Genomic DNA, 21,547 nt, shown 5'->3' with positions numbered 1-21,547 from the left:
TACAGTTCTGGTTTGTCGTCCTCACTGGTGAATGCTTCGCTATGGCGCTACTTCAGTATCGCGCTCCCGTCAAGTATGCAGTTCAACAAGAGATTTTCAAGGACTTCCTTCAGACTTTTAAGAGTTTCGAATCAGCCTCAGAGAATGCTGCTACTGAGGCAATTGAAGGCCTTCATATTGATGGCGACAACACAAGCGACGAGTACGATTTCATGGACGATGTTGATGGTCAACAAACGGGAACCGCGCGATCAAAAAAGCCGAAATTGAAGTACATGCAGATGTTGCAAGAGGTTGCAGATCGAACAAGATCCAATATTCTTATAGAATTAGATGATCTAGAGACAGTAGGAAGCACTTTGGGCAACGTTCGTTCCGTCAGCTCTTCTAACTATGAAGTGATAAATTATAGTACATCAAATCCCTGCCGGATGGCCCTGATTCAAACATTCTGGCAAACATCGAAGATAATGCAAAACGATACATTGATGTATTCTCCAATGCAGTCGACCAAGTAATGCCCAAAGAGACAAAGGAAGTTTCGTGAGTTCTTCATCCGGCCCCGTTCCTGCATCGAATATGACAGGGAACGTCCTTCTGATTTCAATTCTACCCTCAGATTTAAAGATGATGTCCTTGATATAATCATGTCTCAGCGCGAGCGAAGAAACGAAACAATGACCCTGGCTGCTGAAGCAGATCCTGAATCTGAAACAGGCCTGCCACCCTCAATTTTTCCTCCAGAACTGACCCGCCGCTATACTTTAAATTTCAAGCCATTGACCACCTCGGGTTCTAGCACCGATCGAAGCAAGGCAATAGCTGTTCGAAATGTTCGCGGCGAACACCTTGGCCACCTTATTACAGTGCGGGGCATTACCACCAGGGTTTCAGATGTCAAGCCTGCTGTTAAGATAAATGCCTACTCTTGCGATCGTTGCGGATCTGAAGTCTTCCAACCTGTTGTTTCAAAGCAATTCTCTCCACTTTTCGAGTGTCCATCTGCCGAATGCCTGCAGAATAACACCAAGGGACAGCTGTTTCTTTCTACCAGAGCGTCAAAGTTTATTCCATTCCAAGAGGTTAAAATTCAGGAGATGGCAGATCAAGTCCCCATTGGCCACATTCCACGCACTCTAACGGTTCATTGCCATGGAAGCCTTGTACGACAGGTTAATCCTGGTGATGTAGTTGATATTGCTGGGATCTTCCTCCCAATACCTTACACTGGATTTAGAGCGATCAAAGCAGGCCTTCTTACAGATACGTATCTAGAAGCACAGCACATAACTCAACATAAAAAGGCCTATGAGAATCTAGTCATGGACTCGCGAACTCTCCAGAAGATAACTCAACATCAAAGCTCAGGAAACATGTACGAATACCTATCACGTTCCATTGCCCCTGAAATCTACGGCCATCTTGACGTTAAAAAGGCGTTGCTCCTACTTTTGATTGGAGGAGTCACCAAAGAAATGGGAGATGGAATGCGTATTCGTGGTGATATTAATATCTGTCTTATGGGTGATCCTGGCGTTGCCAAATCTCAGTTATTGAAGTACATCACTAAGGTTGCTCCCCGTGGTGTTTATACTACTGGACGCGGAAGTACCGGTGTGGGCCTTACTGCAGCGGTGATGCGTGATCCCGTTACAGATGAGATGGTGCTAGAGGGGGGTGCTTTGGTGTTGGCGGACAATGGAATATGCTGTATTGACGAATTCGATAAAATGGACGATGGGGACCGAACTGCAATTCATGAGGTCATGGAACAGCAAACAATATCCATTTCCAAAGCTGGCATTTCAACCACTCTCAATGCTCGCACATCGATTCTAGCAGCAGCCAATCCCCTCTACGGCCGATATAACCCGCGCATATCACCGGTTGAGAACATTAACCTCCCGGCTGCCCTTCTCTCCCGATTTGATGTCCTTTTCTTAATGTTGGATACGCCTTCTCGCGATGCTGATGAGGAGCTTGCTAATCACGTCGCATACGTCCATATGCACAACAAGCATCCTGAGACGGACGAAAATAACGTAGTTTTCTCACCCCACGAAATCCGACAATATATTGCTAAAGCTCGTACCTACCGACCCAACGTCCCCAAACGAGTATCCGATTATATGGTTGGCTCCTACGTTCGGCTGCGCCAAGAACAAAAGCGCAACGAGGCCACCAAGAAACAATTCTCACACACATCTCCACGTACCCTCCTAGGTATACTCCGTCTATCACAAGCTCTCGCCCGTCTTCGCTTCAGCGAGGAAGTGATTACCGAAGACGTGGATGAAGCCCTGCGACTAACCGCAGTGAGCAAGGCGAGCTTATACCACGATTCGCAGGGTGATGGTGATCAGAGCCCTATGAGCAAGATATACAACCTCATCCGGGGTATGCGAGAGAGCGGTGCTGCGGCCGTGGAAGATGGGAACGAAGGGGAGTTAAGCATGCGGAGAGTGAGAGAACGTGTCCTCGCGAAAGGCTTCACGGATGATCAGCTCAGCCAGACTATTGACGAATACGCGAGCCTAAACGTGAGTTTTGTTGTTTCCCTTGTTCACAGGTTTTCCTACGCTCTATATCCCTTGAACATTGTCATCGTGTTAAATACTTATCCCCCTTCTCTTCTAGGTTTGGCAAGTTATCGGCAATGGGACTCGCCTTGTTTTCGTTGAGATCGAAGATGACGAGCTTATGAACATTATATGAGACAATCAAAGCTCTGATTTGTAATGGTGGGGAAACCGGGATCCTGCCATGCAGGAATTTTCCCGAACGTTTTCTCCTTCTAGGTACAGGATGTCTCTATTATATTCCTTTATCACGGATATCCCGTCCAATAATGTATCTGGTTATGTTCACCTTTTGCTTGAAATGCGTCTCGCTTCATATGCAAGGTTATGTATGCGTGTTTTTATTCGTCCATGGATATTGGCAGGGCGTTGATAGGGCAGGAAGGATTTTCTAGAATATCAAGAAAAAGCTCTTTTTGTTTTGACGCTTTAAAACTTTATCCACTAAATTATGAAAGGGATTTCAGCAAGCAAAGTGCTTTCTCTAAAATATTGGCATGTGATAATAATCACTGGTCTTTGATGAATGGCAACGTTAGCAGAAGCCGGAAAGACTTGACAAGATATCGGAAGAAATTGTTGATATATGTTTGTGCCGGAAATAATTTCGTAGTTTCCCATTGAGTTGATCTCTCTCTTGATGGATAAAAGTCAAAAGTGTTCAACAACTCTCAGGTCAACCAATTCTGCAAGGTATATAGATCTTGAGCTTTCCCTTTCGGTCGGCATTTTAATTTGTCACAAATGTCCTTCAACAAGTGATAGAAGAATGATAGGAAGACGTGGCATGTCTAACGATCTTCACCTGTCACAATCGAAAAGCTCGAGCTATTGACAAGATGAAAATACCACTTGAAAAGCTATATAGATAGAAACTCTGTCCTACTTCGTGAGGAAACACAAACGAGAAGCTGGGTTTTGGACCCAAAACACGAGGGAGCAGTGCCGTAAACCTCCGAGACATCTGTGTGACCGCGCATCGTTTTGGAACAACATGGAGACATGGGGTTAGCATGAATGTGAGAGTTACATGGGAAGCGGGGAAAAACCGACCAACGAAGAATGCAGACAGCAGTTTGGTGGGATCTGTGGCAAGAAGAGCAAAAATCCAGACTTAATTTCGCACACATGAGCAACTGCAAATGATGGATGATTGGTTCTTGCAACCATGAAATGCGTTATGGTTGAGCGATCACGACTCGATCCTGCTAAGGCTCGATTCGAACATTGTCTCAAAAACAGGAGGCAAATGAAAAAGCAAAAAGGGCAGGAAAAAGAAAAAAAGAAGGAAAGCAAAGGAATATCATTATGCACTTTGAGCAGAGAAAGGGTGCCTGTCTTTTCCCTCGTATTCTACAGGAGAGATCGTTGAACAAACTACATCCTGGGCCGGTCCTGCAGGTGAACCCTGTATTCTAATTTGCTGGGTTTCTGATGCTTTGAACCAAAGTCGATCTGTATCATTAACTATATTTGACTCGAGGGCATAAAGCAGATGCAGCTGACGGCTGTATATTTCTATTTTCTTCTCTTCTCTTCTTTTGGAGAAACAATGTGATGTTCGCCCTCTGCTGCGGAACAGCCTGGAAGTGCAATATTTGATATTTGTGAGTGATAAAAAGATAATCGGGCTTCAGGAATATTTACATGGCACCCACACAAGATCAAAAACCAGGACAATCCAGGAGATTTGCCAAACAAGAGGAATATGGTTGCAATCCTTGGTCAAATAGTCTTAACTAGTTAGTAGTAAATGAATTGAGAATAAATGACTCGATCATGATCGAATTTAGGGCTGGAGGCTCTGCAGATGCCGATCTGGATTTCCGTTTCCGGTTTAGCGGCAGAAATAGAAATCCCAAATATAAACAACGCTAAGCTTTATTCAGCCGCGAGAGCTCCGCTTTCTTCATCGTCGAACCAATCACAGCGTCCCCCCAGCTACCCCAGATTTTGGCTGCTTCCACTCGCGGCAAGGATCGCCCGATTGCAGCCTCAACTCAACAACATCACCACCATCGCCCGGGATGCATGGCGAAATCTTGATAACAATGCACGGAGGACAGTACATGGCTATTTCTTTGCTGGTTCGTCCCATCGACTCTGATCCCTGCGATCCCGAGGCTGAAGCTGAAGCTGAAGCATCTTGTCTCTCCAAAGCCGGCGTTGTACGGAGCTAGTGCCGGTTTTCACTCAAATCTTTCTACGCTTCGGCTACGATCGCAAGAACGGGTGGTTACTTCCAATGGAATACATACAGGTCGTACATTCCTCGATGTCGGCAGATCTGGAAGTGTTGTATCTTGATTTCATTCAAGACAACAGATAACCCTGGCAAAACGAGAATCCAGGATGACAGAATTATGTTTTCATGGATTATCCACTTCGTCGATTCTCCTTTCGCCTGTACCTTGTTCAAGCAACCCATGTTTATTTAGCCTTTGGGCCCTGACAGATGGGGTTTTGCGAACGAATTTTCCTTTAGCTCTTTTCTCCATCCCTGAAAATTTAATTCGTTCGCTTTGCGACATTTTCGGTGCTCTCTTGATCGTGCATTCAGCTCATTGAAAATCCACAGCCATGCATAGCCCTTCGTATGTGACGGGGAGCTAGTGGTCTAGGCGTGATTCATAGATGGTTCGATAAGTCACCAAGTTGCAGCTTTACCACAGCGCAGTGATGCAATAATGTGTTACCCCAGCTTCTTGCAACGAAGGCAACTCTGAACACTGGTACACTGCCACACTTCCCATTGATTTGGCTAGTTGTGTGGACAGACGTCATATATTGTTCTATTTTGAATTTGACTCTTGTCCATGTTTCTGTTGCTGGCATCAGTTAGCCTGCCCATGATGAGACACTGCCTGTTGAATGGACAGGTTTTTGAACATGGCCTATCAGGAACCAGGCGGGTATGATGCTGGAGAGGGGTTGAAAGCAGGCCACGGAGAAGGCTCAAAGATATAAAAAGGTGCGAATTTGCTCTCTTTTTACTTCTTCTTTTTCCTTAATTTTTTAACAAGCACCCAGTCGTTCGTTCCCTGAGCTGAAGATATTCAAATACTTCTTTTTTTCAATACATATATTTAATGTAGAAAAGCTCTTCCATCATTCCCAATCGACTTGCAGTATATCAAAACCCATTTTAATCGCAGCTCAATAAATAATCAACCGCAAAAATGCTGAACATCAAATCGATCTCAACCCTCCTCCTCCTTGCCAGCTCCTCCCTCCTCGTCGCTGCCCGCCCGGGAGAGTATCCCACGGACAAGTACCCTACCGACAAGTACCCTACCGATAAATACCCTACCGATAAATATCCCACCGACAAATATCCCACCGACAAATATCCCACCGACAAATACCCTACTGACAAGTACCCCGTTGAGGACAAGCACCCTATTGATAAGTACCCTACTCATAAGAAGCCCAAGCCACAGCCCGCCCCCGTCTGCGGCACCTGCAACCCTATCTCGGGCCAGAACCACTGTGATATAACCACTTCCTGCATCAACACGGGCAAGCGCTTCCACTGTGCCTGCCGGGCTGGCTACAAGGCCAGCAAGGACAACGACAACATCAACAAGCAATTCCGTCTGCCATTCAAGAACTTCGAGTACCTCGTCTTCACTCCCGAGTCTACCGAGTGCAAGATCCTTTGCGACGATAACACGAAGCCGGCCAATGAGCTTTGCCAAGAGGTTCCGCTTTATCAACAATGCGAGGCATAAGCCGCGTTTCTCTTGTTCTTCACTCACTAGAGAAATGGGATCGCATGTTTTGGGGTATTCGGGTTTGTTTTTTCCAAGTATTTTGAACACGTTGCTTGCTTTGTTCGTTTGTAATGGAGGGCTAGTTGGGACAGGGGGAAGAGAGAGACAACTAATTTTTGCGGGTCGGGGAAAGCTTCATCTATGTGCTCCAAATAGGGGTTTTCGTGTTTCCTATTGATAGCAATAAATACCGATGAAGTCGGACATAGGGAAACATCTTGTTGTGTGCAAAATTATTTTAATACATTGCTTAGACTCCTTTTGGTTACTTGAATAGTTATTATTTAATCTTAAAGATGTTCACTTGTGGGCTATAAAATTTACATAAAGCAATTATTTCTCTATTGTTGTATGGACATCTTTCGAAAAGATTGGTTCACCGCCTTTGAAACTCTTCCATTTCAAGGGAAGCAAAGGAAACAAAAGCGATGTTAGACTTAAACCCATATATAGATATATATATATAGATAGATAGATAGATATAGATATAGATATACTCTACTCTAGAATCTTTACCTCTAAAAATCGCACGCAAACTAACCAGGATCACCGAATCGAAAGGCCACAGGCTAAATTTATTAGCCTGGAAACTAAAAGCTTCGCGCAAAAAGGAAGACGAAAGAATGAAATGTCCAAAGGAAAATTAGGATGGGCTACAGCTTGGCCTTCATCCGACCATCAGCGTTCTCCTTTTCCGCCCGTTCCTTCAGTGTACGTCTCAAGATCTTCCCACTGGGGCTTTTAGGAATCTCGTCGATGAACCTCACCCCTCCGCGCAGCCGTTTATGAGGAGCCACTTTACCCGCAAGCCATTTCATGATCTTCTCCGCTTCCGCCTTCTCTGCCGTGGGCCCCGCAGCTTTGTCTTTCAACACAACGTAGGCGCGGGGTACCTCAGAGCCATGCTCTTCGCTCTCAACGCCAATGACCGCAGCGTCATCAATCGCCTCGTTCTCCATAAGAATACCCTCAAGCTCCGCCGGGGCAACCTGGAACCCCTTGTATTTGATGAGCTCCTTGACGCGATCGGTTATGTATAGATTGCCATGCTCGTCCTGATGCCCGACATCACCGGTGCGGAACCAGCCGTCGGCGGAAAGACACTGCGCCGTCGCCTCTGGGTTGTTCAAGTATCCAAGAAAGACGTTGGGGCCACGGATATAGATCTCTCCTGTCTGTCCAATGGGCAGCTCGACAGGCTCGCAGCCATCGTCAGGCGAAGTCATATACTTGATTTCCTGGTTCGGTAGCAAGCGGCCAACTGAGCCGATGTATTTGTCCCAATCCGCCCATGTTTGCGTATGGGTTGTGGGGCTCGTCTCGCTGAGACCGTAGCCCTGCTTGACACCCGTCTTGATGCGGGTGGACATGGCTTCGACGAGCTCACGACTGAGCGGCGCCGCACCGCAGTTCAAAAGTCTCAGGGAGGAGAGGTTGTACTTGTCAACGACGGGGTGTTTTGCGAGGAGGACGACGACGGGAGGTACGATGTAGGAGAAGGTGATGCGGAACTTCTGGACGTGGGCGCACCATTTTTCGATGTCAAATTTGGACATTACTACCAGATGCAAGCCAGTGTACATGGATTTGTGAATGATGCAGGTCAACCCTGAAGTTTTGCACATTAGATACTGCGGACGATAAAGAAAATTTGAACCAAGGAGGGCTGGGAATAGGCGGTTATGTACCGTATATGTGGAAGAATGGTAGAAAAGCCAACACTTTATCCCTATCCCAGCTCAGGTTCCCCAGCTCTCCAGCAGTAAACTGTAGGATATTCGAAACGATATTGCGATGCGACAGCATAACGCCCTTAGGTACACCGGTCGTCCCCGAACTAAAACACAGAAACGCCAGGTCCTTCGCTGGATCGATGCGCGTCTTGCGATATCTCGTGGATTTCGATATATTCCGCACTGAGGTGAAATGTTTAAACTTCGCACTCGGGTCCCGCGCATCGCCCAGCAGGATGATACGGCTGTCAGGAATCCCGGCCAGTTTCGCGGCGGCGGTGGCAGTGGGCAGGAGCGCCATTTGGGTAACGAGTACTTTGGCGTTTGTCCCCTTGAGCTGGAAGGCCAATTCATCCACGGTATATGTCGGGTTTGCTGGGGAGACGACACCGCCAGCCCAATGGGCTCCCCACATCACGGGGGGCATGTCGATGTTGTTGGGGGAGATGATGGCTAAGACGTCGCCCTTTTGCCAATCCCAAGTGGCCTTTAGACCCATTCCAAAGTCCAGGGCGGTGGACTTCACTTGGGAATAGGTGTATGAGCGGAGGGTATCGGCATCCTCGAGCATCACTATTCGTCGGCGCATTAGTAGAAGTTAAGAGAGTTTGAATTTAGCTTCTAAACGGCTGATCGGTGAGATCACAGCCGGTTAGATTGCACCTATCAACAAACCTTGATCGTCAGGGAAAGGCTCCCACTTATTCTCGAAAAGAAGAGTCCATACATCGATATTTGGAATCTCTAATGGCGGGTACGGCGATTGAGCCGGCATGATTGGCGACTTGACGAGAGGCCAGCTCGAAAAAAAAACAACGGACGATACTGGTACGCTCCCCAAAAACAGATCCCAAAGCTCAACGGCAAACGAATGGCCCAATGGAAGTGAGGATACAGCGCTGTGAGGTGCAAGATGGCGCTGAAGCTGGAGATCATGGATATCAAGATGATTGACGGCGGAGGAGAAAGCGCCAATGCGGAGGCCAGCGACTTCGGGCTTCGGCAATTCCAATCGCTGGGCGGCGGAGCTAGCCGCATCGGTCGTCTTGGCATGCCGAAATTTGTCTCTGCCGAGGCCTTTCCCAATCTGAATGCCAGCGGAACAATGTATGGCGGAAAAATCAACCAGCATACACACATATTTAACTAGATAGAACACTACATTAAGAACTTGGTCACTAATTCGGGCTATTCATACTAATACAACAACAGATGCTTTTTCGTTAATGGTTCTGGACAGGTTGATTCTTGATACCCAGTCCTACCTGATTCGACGATTACCTCCATTGCCTCCCAGCGCCTTGAAACGAAGGAAAAAAGCGCGAGATAAGATGAAAGTAGAAAATAATGGAAAAGTCATCCTTCAATGCCGTTTGTAGTGCTCGTGCTTGACGCTGGTCTGTAACCATCATGCTGCGTTGCGATGGCAACTTTGGAGCGGAGATTGGATACGGAAAGCCCGAAAACATAATCGGGATTGCGTCCTGCTGGGAGCGTGCTGCCGAAGAGCTGTTTCCTAGTAACTCGGATAACCTGGTCCGAACTTCCAGTCTGGGGTTCCGGGAAAATTTCCTACATATAGGTTGTCGTCAGTCATTTGTGCTGTGGAGAAGATGTTATACAAAACTAGCTTACCTCGCGCTGCAACAAGACTTCGCTGCCTTCAGAATCCATGCCCCAAGTCTCAATTTTTCCCTTGACGAAATTCCCTTCCGCTTTGGTCCATTTTAACAAAATCACCAATTCAACTTTTCCAGCAGACCCGACTAACCAGAGCCGCATGTTGTGGTAAGATAGCACCATGGCCACTAGGTTATCCAAGTCAACGTAACCATTTGTTAAATGGTTGCGCTCATAGTGATATATATACCCGTGGGCGTGGCCGCCCATCCCACCACCTATACACTGCGACCGCCAGCCACAGCGTAGTGGGCAACCACAATGTCATGGTTCAACCGAGTGAGACGCTGAGACCATGCTGACTTGATAGCCACAGTCGGAAAATATTTGCCTTCGGGAACAATGCCCATGTCTGGCTCTTTTACTGAGCCTGCATATCGGCCTTGGGACCTTTGAATGGCTTAAATTTGATGGATATAAATCAGTAACCATAACATAGTTGCTGCAGATGATAATTATTTACTAGTTCCAAGCATCAAATCCAGCTTGCCGAATCCTGCAGCTGTTATGAACTGCGTTGCTTTCATATTGTCAATCTCCTTGTAAAGCCATGCCTGATGACAGTCGTAGGTTCGCGTAGGCATGGTTCTTATATCAAGCGCCTTGGTAACAGCGTTGTAGCTCAACCTAGTAAAGGCATTCATACCGTCGTATTTGTTTAATGGTTTGTCCATATCGGGCTCTCAGTCAGGCAGGGAAACAAGGGAGGATACAATATTAACCTTGGGCAAACAGATTCAAACAGTGGGGTTTCCTAAAGAGAATTAACCTCGATCGAGGAGTCGAATGCGTTAATGTTGTCGTATGTTAGACGGGTTTCCTGGAGAACATCCCTTACGGCACGAATTATCGTATTGAACAGAGTCTGAGCAGAAGGGCCATCAGTGTTGTTGATTTCACTCTGGCTCCGCAGTCCATCATCATGAGGCCGTGGTATTCCAAACGGGGTACTAGTAGTTTGCCCTACGAATTTCTCAAACAGGTAGACTTCGCGTCAGAAGTATTGGCAATCTAAGCAAGCAGAACTGGAGAATGTGGAGAGATGGTAGTTGAGACATGAACAGACGACGCCATACCAGCTTTTATTTGGCTTCTTGTTTTGCATTATTTAGCTGAAAGGTGCAACTCAACGAAGACGAGACATAACATCTTTGAAAGAACAAACATGACAAACATGAGGTCACCGTCTTTTTGCTTGGGGATGACTATTAAGATTGCCAGTTTTAGCGTATTGCTATCATCATCACAACTTTTCACATTTATAACTTCTGTATGAGACATGCGTACAAAGAGTACCCGGATGTTAATGTATATTCTTCACATATTTCCTCAACACAATCATATAAAATAGTATTTATTACTGGAATATACATCTATCTACTAGTTCTCATGCATAATCCCCCGTTCTCGAGAACACTTCTCCCCCAAACTCACCGAACATAATCTGGTGCCTGTTCGTCGTCTGGAGTCGCAGTATCAGATCGCGATTCCCCCGACAGCATCAGTGTTTCATCAGACAGCGCAGGTTCTGAATTCCCAAATTCGCCTTCGTTCGGCAATGGGACCTGCCCATGTCCCCTATAGATGATCTGAAGTGGTACTTCCAACTCCAAAGCCCTGTGGTAAACCCCTTCCATATGCAGGGCGATGCGAACGCTATACCGCCGGGATACCAGCGCCGAGCTAAAAGTGGGGACAGGACGTTTATCATCTGAATACGTGAAAACGAGCGTTACTTTCGTTTCCCAAGCCCGTCTTTCTTGAGCTGTCATTGTGCGGACGCAATAGAAAAAGGAATTATCAGCAAACCATTTCATCTAACTGAAATTAGAGAATAATTGTTGTGATCCAAAGTTACCTGCGCACTGCGCCTGATGCTCCTCTTTCCATCTACTTCTTACCCACGGCGAAAATTTCATCTTCCGCGACTGCTCGTTGATAATCTTCGTATCCTTCACCATAACCGTCGACGTCAATAGGTCTCGGGTTGCTGGCAAACGTCGTTGGGGCTCAACAGAGATGAACGTCGTCTGCTTCAACTTTAAAGAAACCACACCAAAAGCCAGAGTCGCCAGCGGCATGGACCCACACGAGCTCCTTATCTCTCGCGACTCGCGAAATCTAAGCGTCAGATTGACGGTAGTCGATGCCCCGCTCTTTCCCCTACTCATCTCAAGCGGCGCCGGCTCCCTTGTTTCTACAGATAGTAAACCCCGCCGTCGAAAAAGCATCCCGGTCCTCAGCACAGCTGATCGTGATAATATATAATCCCCGGGGAAATCGCTCGTACATGAGGGCGGCTGGGGCTCCTGCGTCGGAAACAGCATGATATGCCGGAACGTCCCCGTGGTCGGCCTGCCGTCGCACATGAGATAGGCATGCAGCGTATATGTGATCCTACATTCGCCACGGAAGTTATTCCGTTCGATCGATGGGGGGACGACGCTGCCGGCATCGATGTAGAGCGAAGGGGGGAGCGGGTGGACCATTTCTATGGCCGAAGCGCCGCCGCTTTTGGGGATGAGGATGTGGCTGGGGATGGTGAATTGGAACGGAAACCTTACTGTTCCTTGGTCATCTGGTTGGTGGTTTCTTCTCTGCAGCGAGGTTTGCATGTGGATGAGCTTTTTTTTTAATAGATAATATGCATGTGAGTATCAGTTACCGTGGGCGTAATAGTTGTGTAAATCGGGAGGGGGCCAGCGATTCGAGTTACCTTTTGTTTCATTTCCATGCGACTGGCCTGTGCGTATGTCCTTGCTGATGGGCCGAGAGAATTGCGTATCGTGCCTAGTTTTTTTCAAGCCGTATATCTTAACTCATACCGCCCTGGTCTGATGCCGCTGGAGAAAATCCCAGGGCGCCAAGTGATAGCTGGAGGAGGCAGGCAAGGAAGTATAACAAACCTTCCAGAATAACCCTCACGGAATCAAACTGTGCGCTGTTGCAGTTGTCAATGACAACGGTCCCTGCCACACAACTGTCGTTGAGGAATATGGGCCCGTGGGAATTTCGGGACACTGATATTAATGTTTGTTAGAAGCGGTAATTCGCCGCCTTTATTCCCTCGAGGGAAATAAGCAAGGGTCTAAAGGGAGTTTTCCTCATTTTTTTTCTTACTATCAAGTTGTATGCTGACGCTGTTGCCCGTCATCGGAGATAGTTGAGTAATTTGGGAGGAATTTCTCCCCTTTTTTTGAGGAAGGAGTTGGGGTATTGATGGGAGAGTACACACTCTCAAAAGCTATGAGGATAGGTACATGTACATGTACCTATAGCAGGGAAGTACTTATGTATTTCGAGTCGCAAGCTAAAAAGCTAGGTTTCTCACAGAAAGAGATGGGTATGTATATATATATGAAGGTGTGTGTGTGTGTGTGTGTGTGTGTGTGTGTTAATCTATACATAGTAAGTATACTATCATTTCGCATTGGTGATTTAGTATTATTATTTCTTTTGTTTCACGTTAGATTTTGAAGCTCCGTAGCAGGGAGACCAGGGGAGGCAACAAGAAAGGCCAGGCGCTGTATGAGAGCAAGGGATATTTATATATCTAGATACATATATAGCTAAAAGTATAAAAGCTACAAATCGGCACCAATAGCCGAATCCTCGACAACATCGCCAAAAAAGAAAAAAAAAAAAAGGCAAATTTGAAAATTATGGTTGTTTCTGTTTGTCCTGCTGACTACTACCCGTATGCTCAAGCTCAATTATCATGCCGTACTTATAGTACCTATCCATTATATCTACCGTGAACACAGCAAGGAGCCTGGAGAAGGGTGGTACTAAGTAGCCATCCATTCTGTATCCTTTGTCTTTTGCCAACCAGTGCACTGCACCCATGCTGGGAGAAGGGATAACATGCTGCTTGAGATACATGATGCTCAAACCAACTCATCCATACTGTAGGATCGGGAGTAGGAATAAAATCAATAGATACTTATACTGCGTACAGAACTAAACAAGATCCCTGGCAAACTAGTCCGGTAATTCTTGCGATTCTCCCGTCATTATTGTATCATTCACATGTAACCTGTACTCCGTAAGTAGATGGTCATACTTCTCTCGGGTCTGGGCATTTCTTCAATGAAATCGAGGATCATCCGTCAAACCAACTCCACCTGTTGTTTATCCGTTTGCACTGTCTCCATGCGCACACACGAAAGTTCCACCCATGGAAACCTTTACCCAACTCCGGCTCCGTTCCAACCCACTAGTATTCCCCCGTAGCGCAAATTTGCAATTGATCGGGTTCTTTTTTGTCTTTGTGAGCGGAGAGTTTGAGAATAAGCAGCGTTAAATATGTTAGGCTTTATTTAGGCTCATGAAACAACTCAATGGGTTCTGGATGCTGTCCCTTTCGCCACATGGAATCGACCATCTAGACCTGCAACAGGATGGGTTGAATCCATGCTTGAAGCATCGGGAAAAATCGTTTCTCTCGCGATCCTGCTGATCTCTGTAGCGTAGCGTAATCGCGCAGCGAGTTGGTAAAATGGCGTCCTTGAAATAAAATGCCTCCGCCGTCGCCCAGTTTCGAACCCGCGATGTCACTACCTCATTCGAAACCACCCCAAAAACGCTGGAGCCTTTCAAAGGCATCGGTAAGGAAAACAAAAAAAACTTGTAGCTTCTCTTTGATTGAGCGTGTCATCCTTAGTGCAGGGGCCATGCTAATCTTCTCTGTATCGTTTCTATATGACCAGATGCCCGAAGGCACTGGGTGCTCCTTCATTTGCAATTATATAGGCTGTTTCATTAGTCAGCCGCCGACTTGGGGGTGTGGCAAACATTCAAAGAAGATCCGTGCGTTCTAGAATCTAACGAAGAAGAGCATAGCGTTGTATTACAAACCCCCCAAGAACATCAGAACTTCAACTCTTCATCATTCATCTTAAGAAGTGCCGGATTGAATTTTCCCTACCATGAATTTAAGACAAATCGAGAAAGTTGGAATGGCACCAAAGACCGACCACCCAAGAGTGGCAAATGGCTTCATACCAGAATTTAGCTCCAGATTAGCGAGATAGTGTTGTTTGTTCTTTGCTATGACTTCCCGCAGCGGACAAACTTCACCGGAACCGAACCGAAAGCTGCCTGAATCTGGCCCCAGCGTCTGGTTTGTCAAAGCATCGACCGAGATTCTAGATCCCTCGAGCCATAGAAGTTCCGAATGGAACGGGTAGCCGTCGTCTTCAATGTGCCACCCCCGACCCATCTCTTACGCAAGTTTGCCCCTCTGGCATCATACACAGGTAGAGCAAGCAACCTTCCCGTTTTATCGTTTTCATAATTCCGGGTTCTGGTTGTTGATCAGATGGCTCTGGAAGACCGGAGCATACCCTTCGCACACCCTCTTCAATGGATTTTTTTGTTTTTTATTCGATCAACGTGGCAGAATTACATCTCCTTCATAGCATTGCTTGCGTATTTGTTTGTGGATCGACTAACCCCCATCCGCAGGCGGAATGTGGCTTTCTGGCATATGCCTTAGAGCGGCAGCACACTCCATCTGAATTTTAAAGCCTTTTCTTTTTTGATGTGGTGTCAGGATTTGACATTGCGAGCAAGCCGTTCCATACCAAAACCCTCCGTATTTAGCTGCATGTGCTGTAAGAACAGATGCTAGTCCTCAGTAAAGGATAGCCCACTAGATCCGGAAAATTAGTAGAGGTGATATCCGTGATGAATATGGATTTGAATCAGACCTCGCACGCCTGGAGAAGCTGATGGAGGATTTAGATCGGGATGTGTGATGCTTAGGCTTGGCATATTCGGTCCTTGGCACCGCAGAAGCTTTTTTTTCGCTGGTGGAGGAGGAGGAGATACAGTGCTACGCAAGAAGTTTTGTGACTTCTAATCAATCTACACTAGTTCCAAAGTAACTTAGTGTTTACACAGTTTATTGCTGCAACTAGGAAGCACCACTTCCCAACCAACGCATTGACCTTGGTCGGTTGCGCCTCAATGAGGGGAATGGGGGGCCTCAAATATGAAAACCTGCGCAAGAGAATCGTAGATGTTCCCCTGAAACAATGTTGATGCTACGTTGTGCATCATTTTACTACACCATGCTCCCAGACGACGAATCCGTTCCTACAGTTGAGAGGTGCAGTTCAGATACCGTTGCAGACGATGGAGAGGAGCTTGCCTTTGCTCCAGGTCGATCGCGATGGACGCTGATTAATGGGAAATGGTGGTATCGATCAAGGTGAGGGAGGCAATATATAGGAAGCACTTGAACTGTTCCTCCAGCTAAATGCATCCAGTTACCCTGGTGCTCTTCTGTTCAACTTTGGAGCCTTCATGCTTCCGGCCCTGTATGGGACGCTGTCGAAGCTGTGGGTTGCAAATATTGATTCCTCAATGGTCGCCACGACAGATGCATATACATATATAGGTGTTGTCGTTGAGGTGTTGAACGAAGGCCTCCCTCGCGCCGCATGGGTTATCATCGGCGATGTGAAGCGGTCATTCAAGTCGCGGTTGGGAATTGCCCATTCTCTCATTGCATTCCAGGCGCTCCTTGGCCTGATTATGAGTGTCATTTTTGTATCGGCCGCACGGGGATTTTCTGACGCATTCGTGCCCGGCGCTGCCAAAGATGTCACTATCAACTATGTCCGCATCAGCGCGTTTTCCGCACTGAGTTCTACAATTGAGGTTGCCGTCGCGAACTCTACGAGGGCTCTGGATAAGCCGGATATTCCACTAATCATCAGCTCGACAAAGTTTGCAATCAACATTGTTCTTGATTTTTTGATTATTTCTAAATTCCATGTTGGGAGCCATAGGCCGACGGTTACCATGCAGGCATCGATCCGGCTTGCCTGTGATATGACCTCCGCCATTGTCGGTGTGGTTTACTTCTTCAGCATTACGAGCATCGACAAGCTTGCGCATAAATGGACCTGGAGAGCATCGCCCCCTTCTCTCACGGCACTGCTGGTGCTGGCTCGGCCAGGATTTATCACTTTCGTTGAATCAGCGATCAGGAACGCGCTTTACCTTTGGCTGGTCACTGGGATTGTCGCCATGGGCTCTGGCTACGCGACAGCGTGGGGTGTCTTCAACACTATTCGCTGGGGCCTGATAATGGTCCCTGTCCAGTCACTGGAGAATGCTTCCTTGGCCTTTGTAGGTCATGCTTGGGGACGTTGGAGACACGAGATTGGAATAAACGAGAGAAGGCCGAAGTGTGGCCGCAGAGACCTCCTAGGTGGGGTTTTTAGTGATCCCCCTTAGCATCCGACTGGAAGCTGATATATGCACCTGAAGTTATTGTTTTTCCTGCCTTGTTGTCAGCAGTGCTTGCCTTGTTGATAGAGGTCCCACTCTGCCTCTTTTTGGCCTTCTATGCTTGCCGGCCATTTGCTTTCTACCTGAGTGGCTCCCAGACCGTCGCTGAAATCACGGCTCATATGTGGAGAACCATTGACTGGTATGTTAAACCCGTATCCGACGCCTCTTGGAAGCATAGCTGACTTAGCAAAGGTGCTATATATTCTATGCAGTTTCAACCCAGCTTGCATCTATTCTCCTGGCCACCCGTCCGTCGTGGTATCTATACCAATCACTCCTTTCCAACCTCCTCTATGTGCTTCCGTGGGCAACTGTCTGCCAGGTCGCAAACCTCGATGCGCAAAATGCATGGACATATCACAGCATCGTATTTGGAGGCAGCCTTTTGTTTTCCTTTTTTGATATCCTTCTCGTTGATGCATTGTGGGCGTGGAGGCTTCTCACTGGAAAGATGCACTTAGGGAAATTTCACAAAGCGTAGGATTTTAATGAATGGTTGGCTAGCTGCATGATATTTCATATTGGAGCCTGATGAAGGAGATAGTGGAACTAAGGCTTGCGTCTATAAAAGCGCTGAGGTAATAAGGGATGCTGGGCCATGACTTTCCGATCCAGCTGCTACTGTAATACTTTGGTTTGTTGGGGTTATTAAATTAAACTGTGTTTACAACAGACAGGGGGGATTTCTCGCCAGATCCAGGATTTTTCGCATAAAAGGCCGTTTCTATGCTATTCTTAAAGCATTTAAAAGCATACCCCGGGTTTTGGTATTAAATTTCTGTATTCTGGCATGCTCACGATACATATATTTTTTAGAGCTAGCGTCATGGCAGAAAGTGGTGAAGGATGTTAAATGAGTCTAATTTAGATATCATATGGCACTATAATTACCACTAACTAATATGTACTAAACTACTTTTGAACTAGTGTATATTGATGAGAAGTCACAAAAGTTTCAAATTCTTGCATAGCACTGTATTGATTAAATACGAGTAGCTAAATAAAACCATTCAACGAACACACGCTTTCTCCTCCTAATTAATTTATCCTTTCCCAAATCCCATACGTATCTAATACCCGATATTTGCCTGCGGAACCGACAAAAACCCAAGCAATTGAAAATAGCCACCTAAACACAATCGGAAAGCACAAAATGGCGCCTTCGGCCAAAAGGCGAAAACTGACCGCCTCGCACCCCAACGCTGTACAGGAGATCCTCTTCGATCCCCAGGCGCGGGCGGAGTTTCTGACAGGTTTCCATAAACGCAAGCTCGAGCGCGCTAAGCAGGCGCAGGAGAATGCGGAGAAGAGAGCAAAGGAGGAGAAGAAGGAACAGAGGCGGCGGGTTAGTTAAAAAAAAAAAAAGAAAAAAAAAACCCTGTTTCTCCTTCTCTTTGATAATGACTTTGTTTGAGAAGGGGGAGAGAGATTACGTTTGGTGATGGCGTGTATTAATTATGTTTTGCGGGGAGAAAATGAATAGATGCGAGACGAGCGCCGTGCGGAATTCGAACGGGCCCTTGCGGAGAACAAATCGTTGATGCGGGAGATAAGTCGGGCTGCCGCTGCGGAGAGTAGTTCCGACGAAGGTGGGGAGAGTAATGATAATATTATTATTGATGAGGAGTGGGGGGGAATAACCGAGCCGCCACCAGTGGATTATGAAGCGGAATATATCGACGAGGATAAATATACGACGGTGACGGTGGAGGAGTTGGATGCTTCTTCCCGGGAAGGGTTGAGGAGAAGAGTTGATATGGAGAGTAGTGACGAAGGAGAAAGTGGCGATGATGGGGAGACGAGGAATGAGGTAGAGGAGGGAGGGCGGGAGGATGGTGGGGATACATCGAGGGTGAAGAAACGAGCATGGACCAAGAACAAGAGCAAGAACACGAACATAAGCGGTGATGGTGATAAGAATAATATATCAGATCGGCCGAAAAGTAATTCGAAGAAGAAGAAGCGGAGTTTCCGATACGAGAATAAAGCGGAGCGGAGGGTAGCGAAGCTGAAGGAGCGGGCTGGTGGGAAGAAGCGGGCGAGGGAGAGGAAAGCGGGGGCATAAATTCCCGAAGACATGTGCGAAGTATGTATTCTATTGAATTATATTTAATGGAATAAAATAAGCTGATTGAAACTTTTATGAATGTGAGCGGATTTGACCCTTGCCATCTGAAGAGCTTATGGGCGGATGCGTTGGGCAAAAGGGCTACAACAACTCATCGAATCTCATTAAGGCTTTGTATATACTACAGCCGGGAAAGTAAATTATGCTTGTAAAATTGGGGAATAAAATAGAGGACATAATATAGTAGCTTCAGCACTAGAACAGTGGCACGTTCTTTGGAAGATTTCTTTCTTTTGACATTTTAAACCGCAAGCTGGAAGCACAAGATCGTAATCAAGGATGGAGAGAGCGACACAAGCGGAAATGAATTAGAAAGAAGAAACTTGATATGAATATATTCGTATACACCCCGCCCCCTCCCCCATCATCTACACATTGCCCATGAGAGTTTCCAGGTCCCGCAGCTCCTTCTGCAAATCCTCATACTTCTTCGACATCTCTTCATATTTAGCCTCCCATTGGTCACGGGAAGTCTCAAGCGCCTGGACCTTGCGCTCGTAATGTCCAGCCTTGACGTCAGTTTGGCGAAGCCTATTTGTCCATAGCAAGTGGTTGAGTCAATCAGTGCCTTATATCAACAGAATACATCTAGGAAACTCAAATGGAAAACGGGGGAGATAACCAATACGTACTTCTCATTCGTCTCACGAAGGGTCTTGTCAGTTTCCTCGGCCTCCTCCTCGAGGAGCTGCAGACGTCTTTGCAGGGACTCGTTCTGTGTACCGTGTTGAGCATTTTCGGAGGCCGACGCCTTGGCATCCTTCAGATCAGCCTCGAGCTTCTCGACATCGGCCTCCAGCAGCTGGTTCCGGTGAGTGAGGGATTTGATTTCTTGTTCCTTTGCCAGATTCTCCTGCTCGAGAGCCTTGACTTTGTTCTGTAGCTCTTCGACCTTGGCGTGGGCATCGTCGGCCTCCAGACGGAGGGTGTTCATTTTCTAAATTTCCCAATAGGGGAAAAAAGTAGACAAAGGTCAGCTTTAAAATACATCTATGTAAGTAATTTAATTGGGAGTGAGCGAATGCAATGGAAACAACCGCACTCTCCCCACCCCTCCTTTTCTTCCCTTCAGAGATCCGGTTGCTATAGGAGGTTTGAGTGGAAATGGAGGAAAGCTCTGGGGCCACCCGCTTCGATGTTACCCCGCGATAAACAGACAGGGAATACAGACCTCCTTGATTCTATCCATGTTGAAAGATGTTTGTTAGGGCGGTCGAGTTTTAAGTGAAGAGAGTGTAAACAAGAGTGTGCTCGGTCAACGAGGCAGATGAATAAAAGACGTGGTAGCTGGTTGGGTATAGAAAGCCACGAGAGACAGCAGGCAGAAACAAGAGACCAGAAGATACAACACAAGATGAGGGATGTCCGACTATTATTTGTTGGGTGAGTTGCAGGGGAAGGTTAGCGGGTCAAAGCAAGAGAGTTAGCGGCAGAGTTAGTTGACTAGCTGGTTAGCGTGCAAGAATGATGGATTAGGTAATGTGTTATGTAAGAGACACGCGGTTTCCCTGCCAACAGAAGACCAAAACATTGACTGTTGAACCCGCCAGAAAGGAAGCCAGTCTCGTTGAAATCACAACTCTGTTGCGTCTACTCTTCAGACGTGATTCATTCAAGAAATTACTCCCTCACATCTGGCGGGAGAGTCCGCCTGTTGGAAGTGAAACACATCGCTCAACTCAAAATGCTGGCCGCAAGAGATCAAGAAAACCTTGTCCATGCTCATCAGACTGCTGCTGCTGCCAAACCCCTGAACCAGAGTACCAGACAGCTACAACCAAAGACACCCGGTAACAGAGCACCGAAAACACCCTTCGGGCTATCCTTGAATGACGAGAATAATCCTCTGGTCTTTGGTGGGGGAAGGAAGACAGGAAAACCGAATAATGGACAGAACGAGAATATCCTGAAGTCAGGGCAGGATGCAATTGCTGGTGGGAATGCGTTCGTTACGCCTATGGGTAAGTTTTTCTTGCTATTCTCTGCGTTTCGATAGAGTGCAGCCGGATCTGACACCCTCTTTTCTTTCTGGTATAGCCCCACGAAGTCGTGCTCCCTTAGGAGTGAAAACGACAAATGCGAAGGCGCAAGCTTTCCAAACCCCAGCACCCCCTTTGGGTACATCTAAACCAGTCAAGACCACAAAGCGACCTTCAGCGACTCGAAAATTGAAGCAGAGCACCCCTGAAGTGCTGCCAGGTCCGCCCAAAGTCGTTGCTACAGAGGACGAAAAGGACGATGTTCCAGATATTGAATATATGCCTCCCAAACCAACACGTATGTTTACAAATACGCCCTCCGCCCTCCCCCTTCCAACAAATTTGATTACGATACCTCGTTTAACTTATT

The 21,547-nt window shown here is 46.9% G+C and overlaps 11 protein-coding genes across 11 annotated transcripts; 5 read left to right on the top strand and 6 right to left on the bottom strand.

Annotated features, from left to right (window-relative positions):
- Positions 1-41: 41 nt before the first annotated feature.
- HCBG_07625 (DNA replication licensing factor mcm7) lies at positions 42-3,044 on the top strand (the record flags this gene model as incomplete). Its single annotated transcript, XM_045434674.1, has 4 exons — positions 42-347; positions 413-543; positions 620-2,540; positions 2,638-3,044. The coding sequence occupies 4 exons, from the start codon at positions 42-44 to the stop codon at positions 2,713-2,715; spliced, it is 2,436 nt and encodes an 811-aa protein (XP_045284881.1).
- Positions 3,045-5,758: 2,714 nt separating this feature from the next.
- On the top strand, positions 5,759-6,771 carry HCBG_07624 (uncharacterized protein; the record flags this gene model as incomplete). The annotated part of the gene is made up of 1 exon (XM_045434673.1): positions 5,759-6,771. One exon carries the CDS (start codon positions 5,759-5,761, stop codon positions 6,308-6,310), a length of 552 nt encoding a protein of 183 aa, XP_045284880.1.
- Positions 6,772-6,848: 77 nt separating this feature from the next.
- On the bottom strand, positions 6,849-9,036 carry HCBG_07623 (phenylacetyl-CoA ligase; the record flags this gene model as incomplete). Its single annotated transcript, XM_045434672.1, has 3 exons — positions 6,849-7,961; positions 8,041-8,658; positions 8,761-9,036. The coding sequence occupies 3 exons, from the start codon at positions 8,858-8,860 to the stop codon at positions 7,006-7,008; spliced, it is 1,674 nt and encodes a 557-aa protein (XP_045284879.1).
- A 405-nt stretch (positions 9,037-9,441) lies between these two features.
- Positions 9,442-10,439, bottom strand: HCBG_07622 (uncharacterized protein; the record flags this gene model as incomplete). Its single annotated transcript, XM_045434671.1, has 4 exons — positions 9,442-9,657; positions 9,721-9,893; positions 9,992-10,165; positions 10,229-10,439. 4 exons carry the CDS (start codon positions 10,437-10,439, stop codon positions 9,442-9,444), a joined length of 774 nt encoding a protein of 257 aa, XP_045284878.1.
- A 756-nt stretch (positions 10,440-11,195) lies between these two features.
- On the bottom strand, positions 11,196-12,380 carry HCBG_07621 (uncharacterized protein; the record flags this gene model as incomplete). The annotated part of the gene is made up of 2 exons (XM_045434670.1): positions 11,196-11,582; positions 11,667-12,380. The coding sequence occupies 2 exons, from the start codon at positions 12,378-12,380 to the stop codon at positions 11,196-11,198; spliced, it is 1,101 nt and encodes a 366-aa protein (XP_045284877.1).
- Positions 12,381-13,411: 1,031 nt separating this feature from the next.
- Positions 13,412-13,647, bottom strand: HCBG_07620 (uncharacterized protein; the record flags this gene model as incomplete). The annotated part of the gene is made up of 1 exon (XM_045434669.1): positions 13,412-13,647. The coding sequence occupies one exon, from the start codon at positions 13,645-13,647 to the stop codon at positions 13,426-13,428; it is 222 nt and encodes a 73-aa protein (XP_045284876.1).
- Positions 13,648-14,662: 1,015 nt separating this feature from the next.
- Positions 14,663-14,986, bottom strand: HCBG_07619 (uncharacterized protein; the record flags this gene model as incomplete). Its single annotated transcript, XM_045434668.1, has 1 exon — positions 14,663-14,986. One exon carries the CDS (start codon positions 14,984-14,986, stop codon positions 14,663-14,665), a length of 324 nt encoding a protein of 107 aa, XP_045284875.1.
- Positions 14,987-15,803: 817 nt separating this feature from the next.
- On the top strand, positions 15,804-17,551 carry HCBG_07618 (uncharacterized protein; the record flags this gene model as incomplete). Its single annotated transcript, XM_045434667.1, has 3 exons — positions 15,804-15,979; positions 16,038-16,987; positions 17,283-17,551. 3 exons carry the CDS (start codon positions 15,804-15,806, stop codon positions 17,549-17,551), a joined length of 1,395 nt encoding a protein of 464 aa, XP_045284874.1.
- A 672-nt stretch (positions 17,552-18,223) lies between these two features.
- Positions 18,224-19,135, top strand: HCBG_07617 (uncharacterized protein; the record flags this gene model as incomplete). The annotated part of the gene is made up of 2 exons (XM_045434666.1): positions 18,224-18,415; positions 18,554-19,135. 2 exons carry the CDS (start codon positions 18,224-18,226, stop codon positions 19,133-19,135), a joined length of 774 nt encoding a protein of 257 aa, XP_045284873.1.
- Positions 19,136-19,548: 413 nt separating this feature from the next.
- On the bottom strand, positions 19,549-20,586 carry HCBG_07616 (uncharacterized protein; the record flags this gene model as incomplete). The annotated part of the gene is made up of 3 exons (XM_045434665.1): positions 19,549-19,729; positions 19,831-20,135; positions 20,370-20,586. The coding sequence occupies 3 exons, from the start codon at positions 20,385-20,387 to the stop codon at positions 19,567-19,569; spliced, it is 486 nt and encodes a 161-aa protein (XP_045284872.1).
- A 225-nt stretch (positions 20,587-20,811) lies between these two features.
- HCBG_07615 (uncharacterized protein) lies at positions 20,812-21,475 on the top strand (the record flags this gene model as incomplete). The annotated part of the gene is made up of 2 exons (XM_045434664.1): positions 20,812-21,159; positions 21,236-21,475. Coding segments are annotated over 2 exons (517 nt in total), but the record flags the coding sequence as incomplete, so codon positions are not given.
- Between the last annotated feature and the right edge of the window lie 72 nt (positions 21,476-21,547).

The sequence above is a fragment of the Histoplasma capsulatum genome (assembly GCF_000150115.1).
Source record: "Histoplasma capsulatum G186AR genomic scaffold supercont2.12, whole genome shotgun sequence".
NCBI classification, from domain to species: Eukaryota; Fungi; Ascomycota; class Eurotiomycetes; order Onygenales; family Ajellomycetaceae; genus Histoplasma; species Histoplasma capsulatum.
The sequence above is the reverse complement of the archived record's forward strand: the minus strand, read 5'-3'. Positions and strand labels throughout refer to the sequence as shown.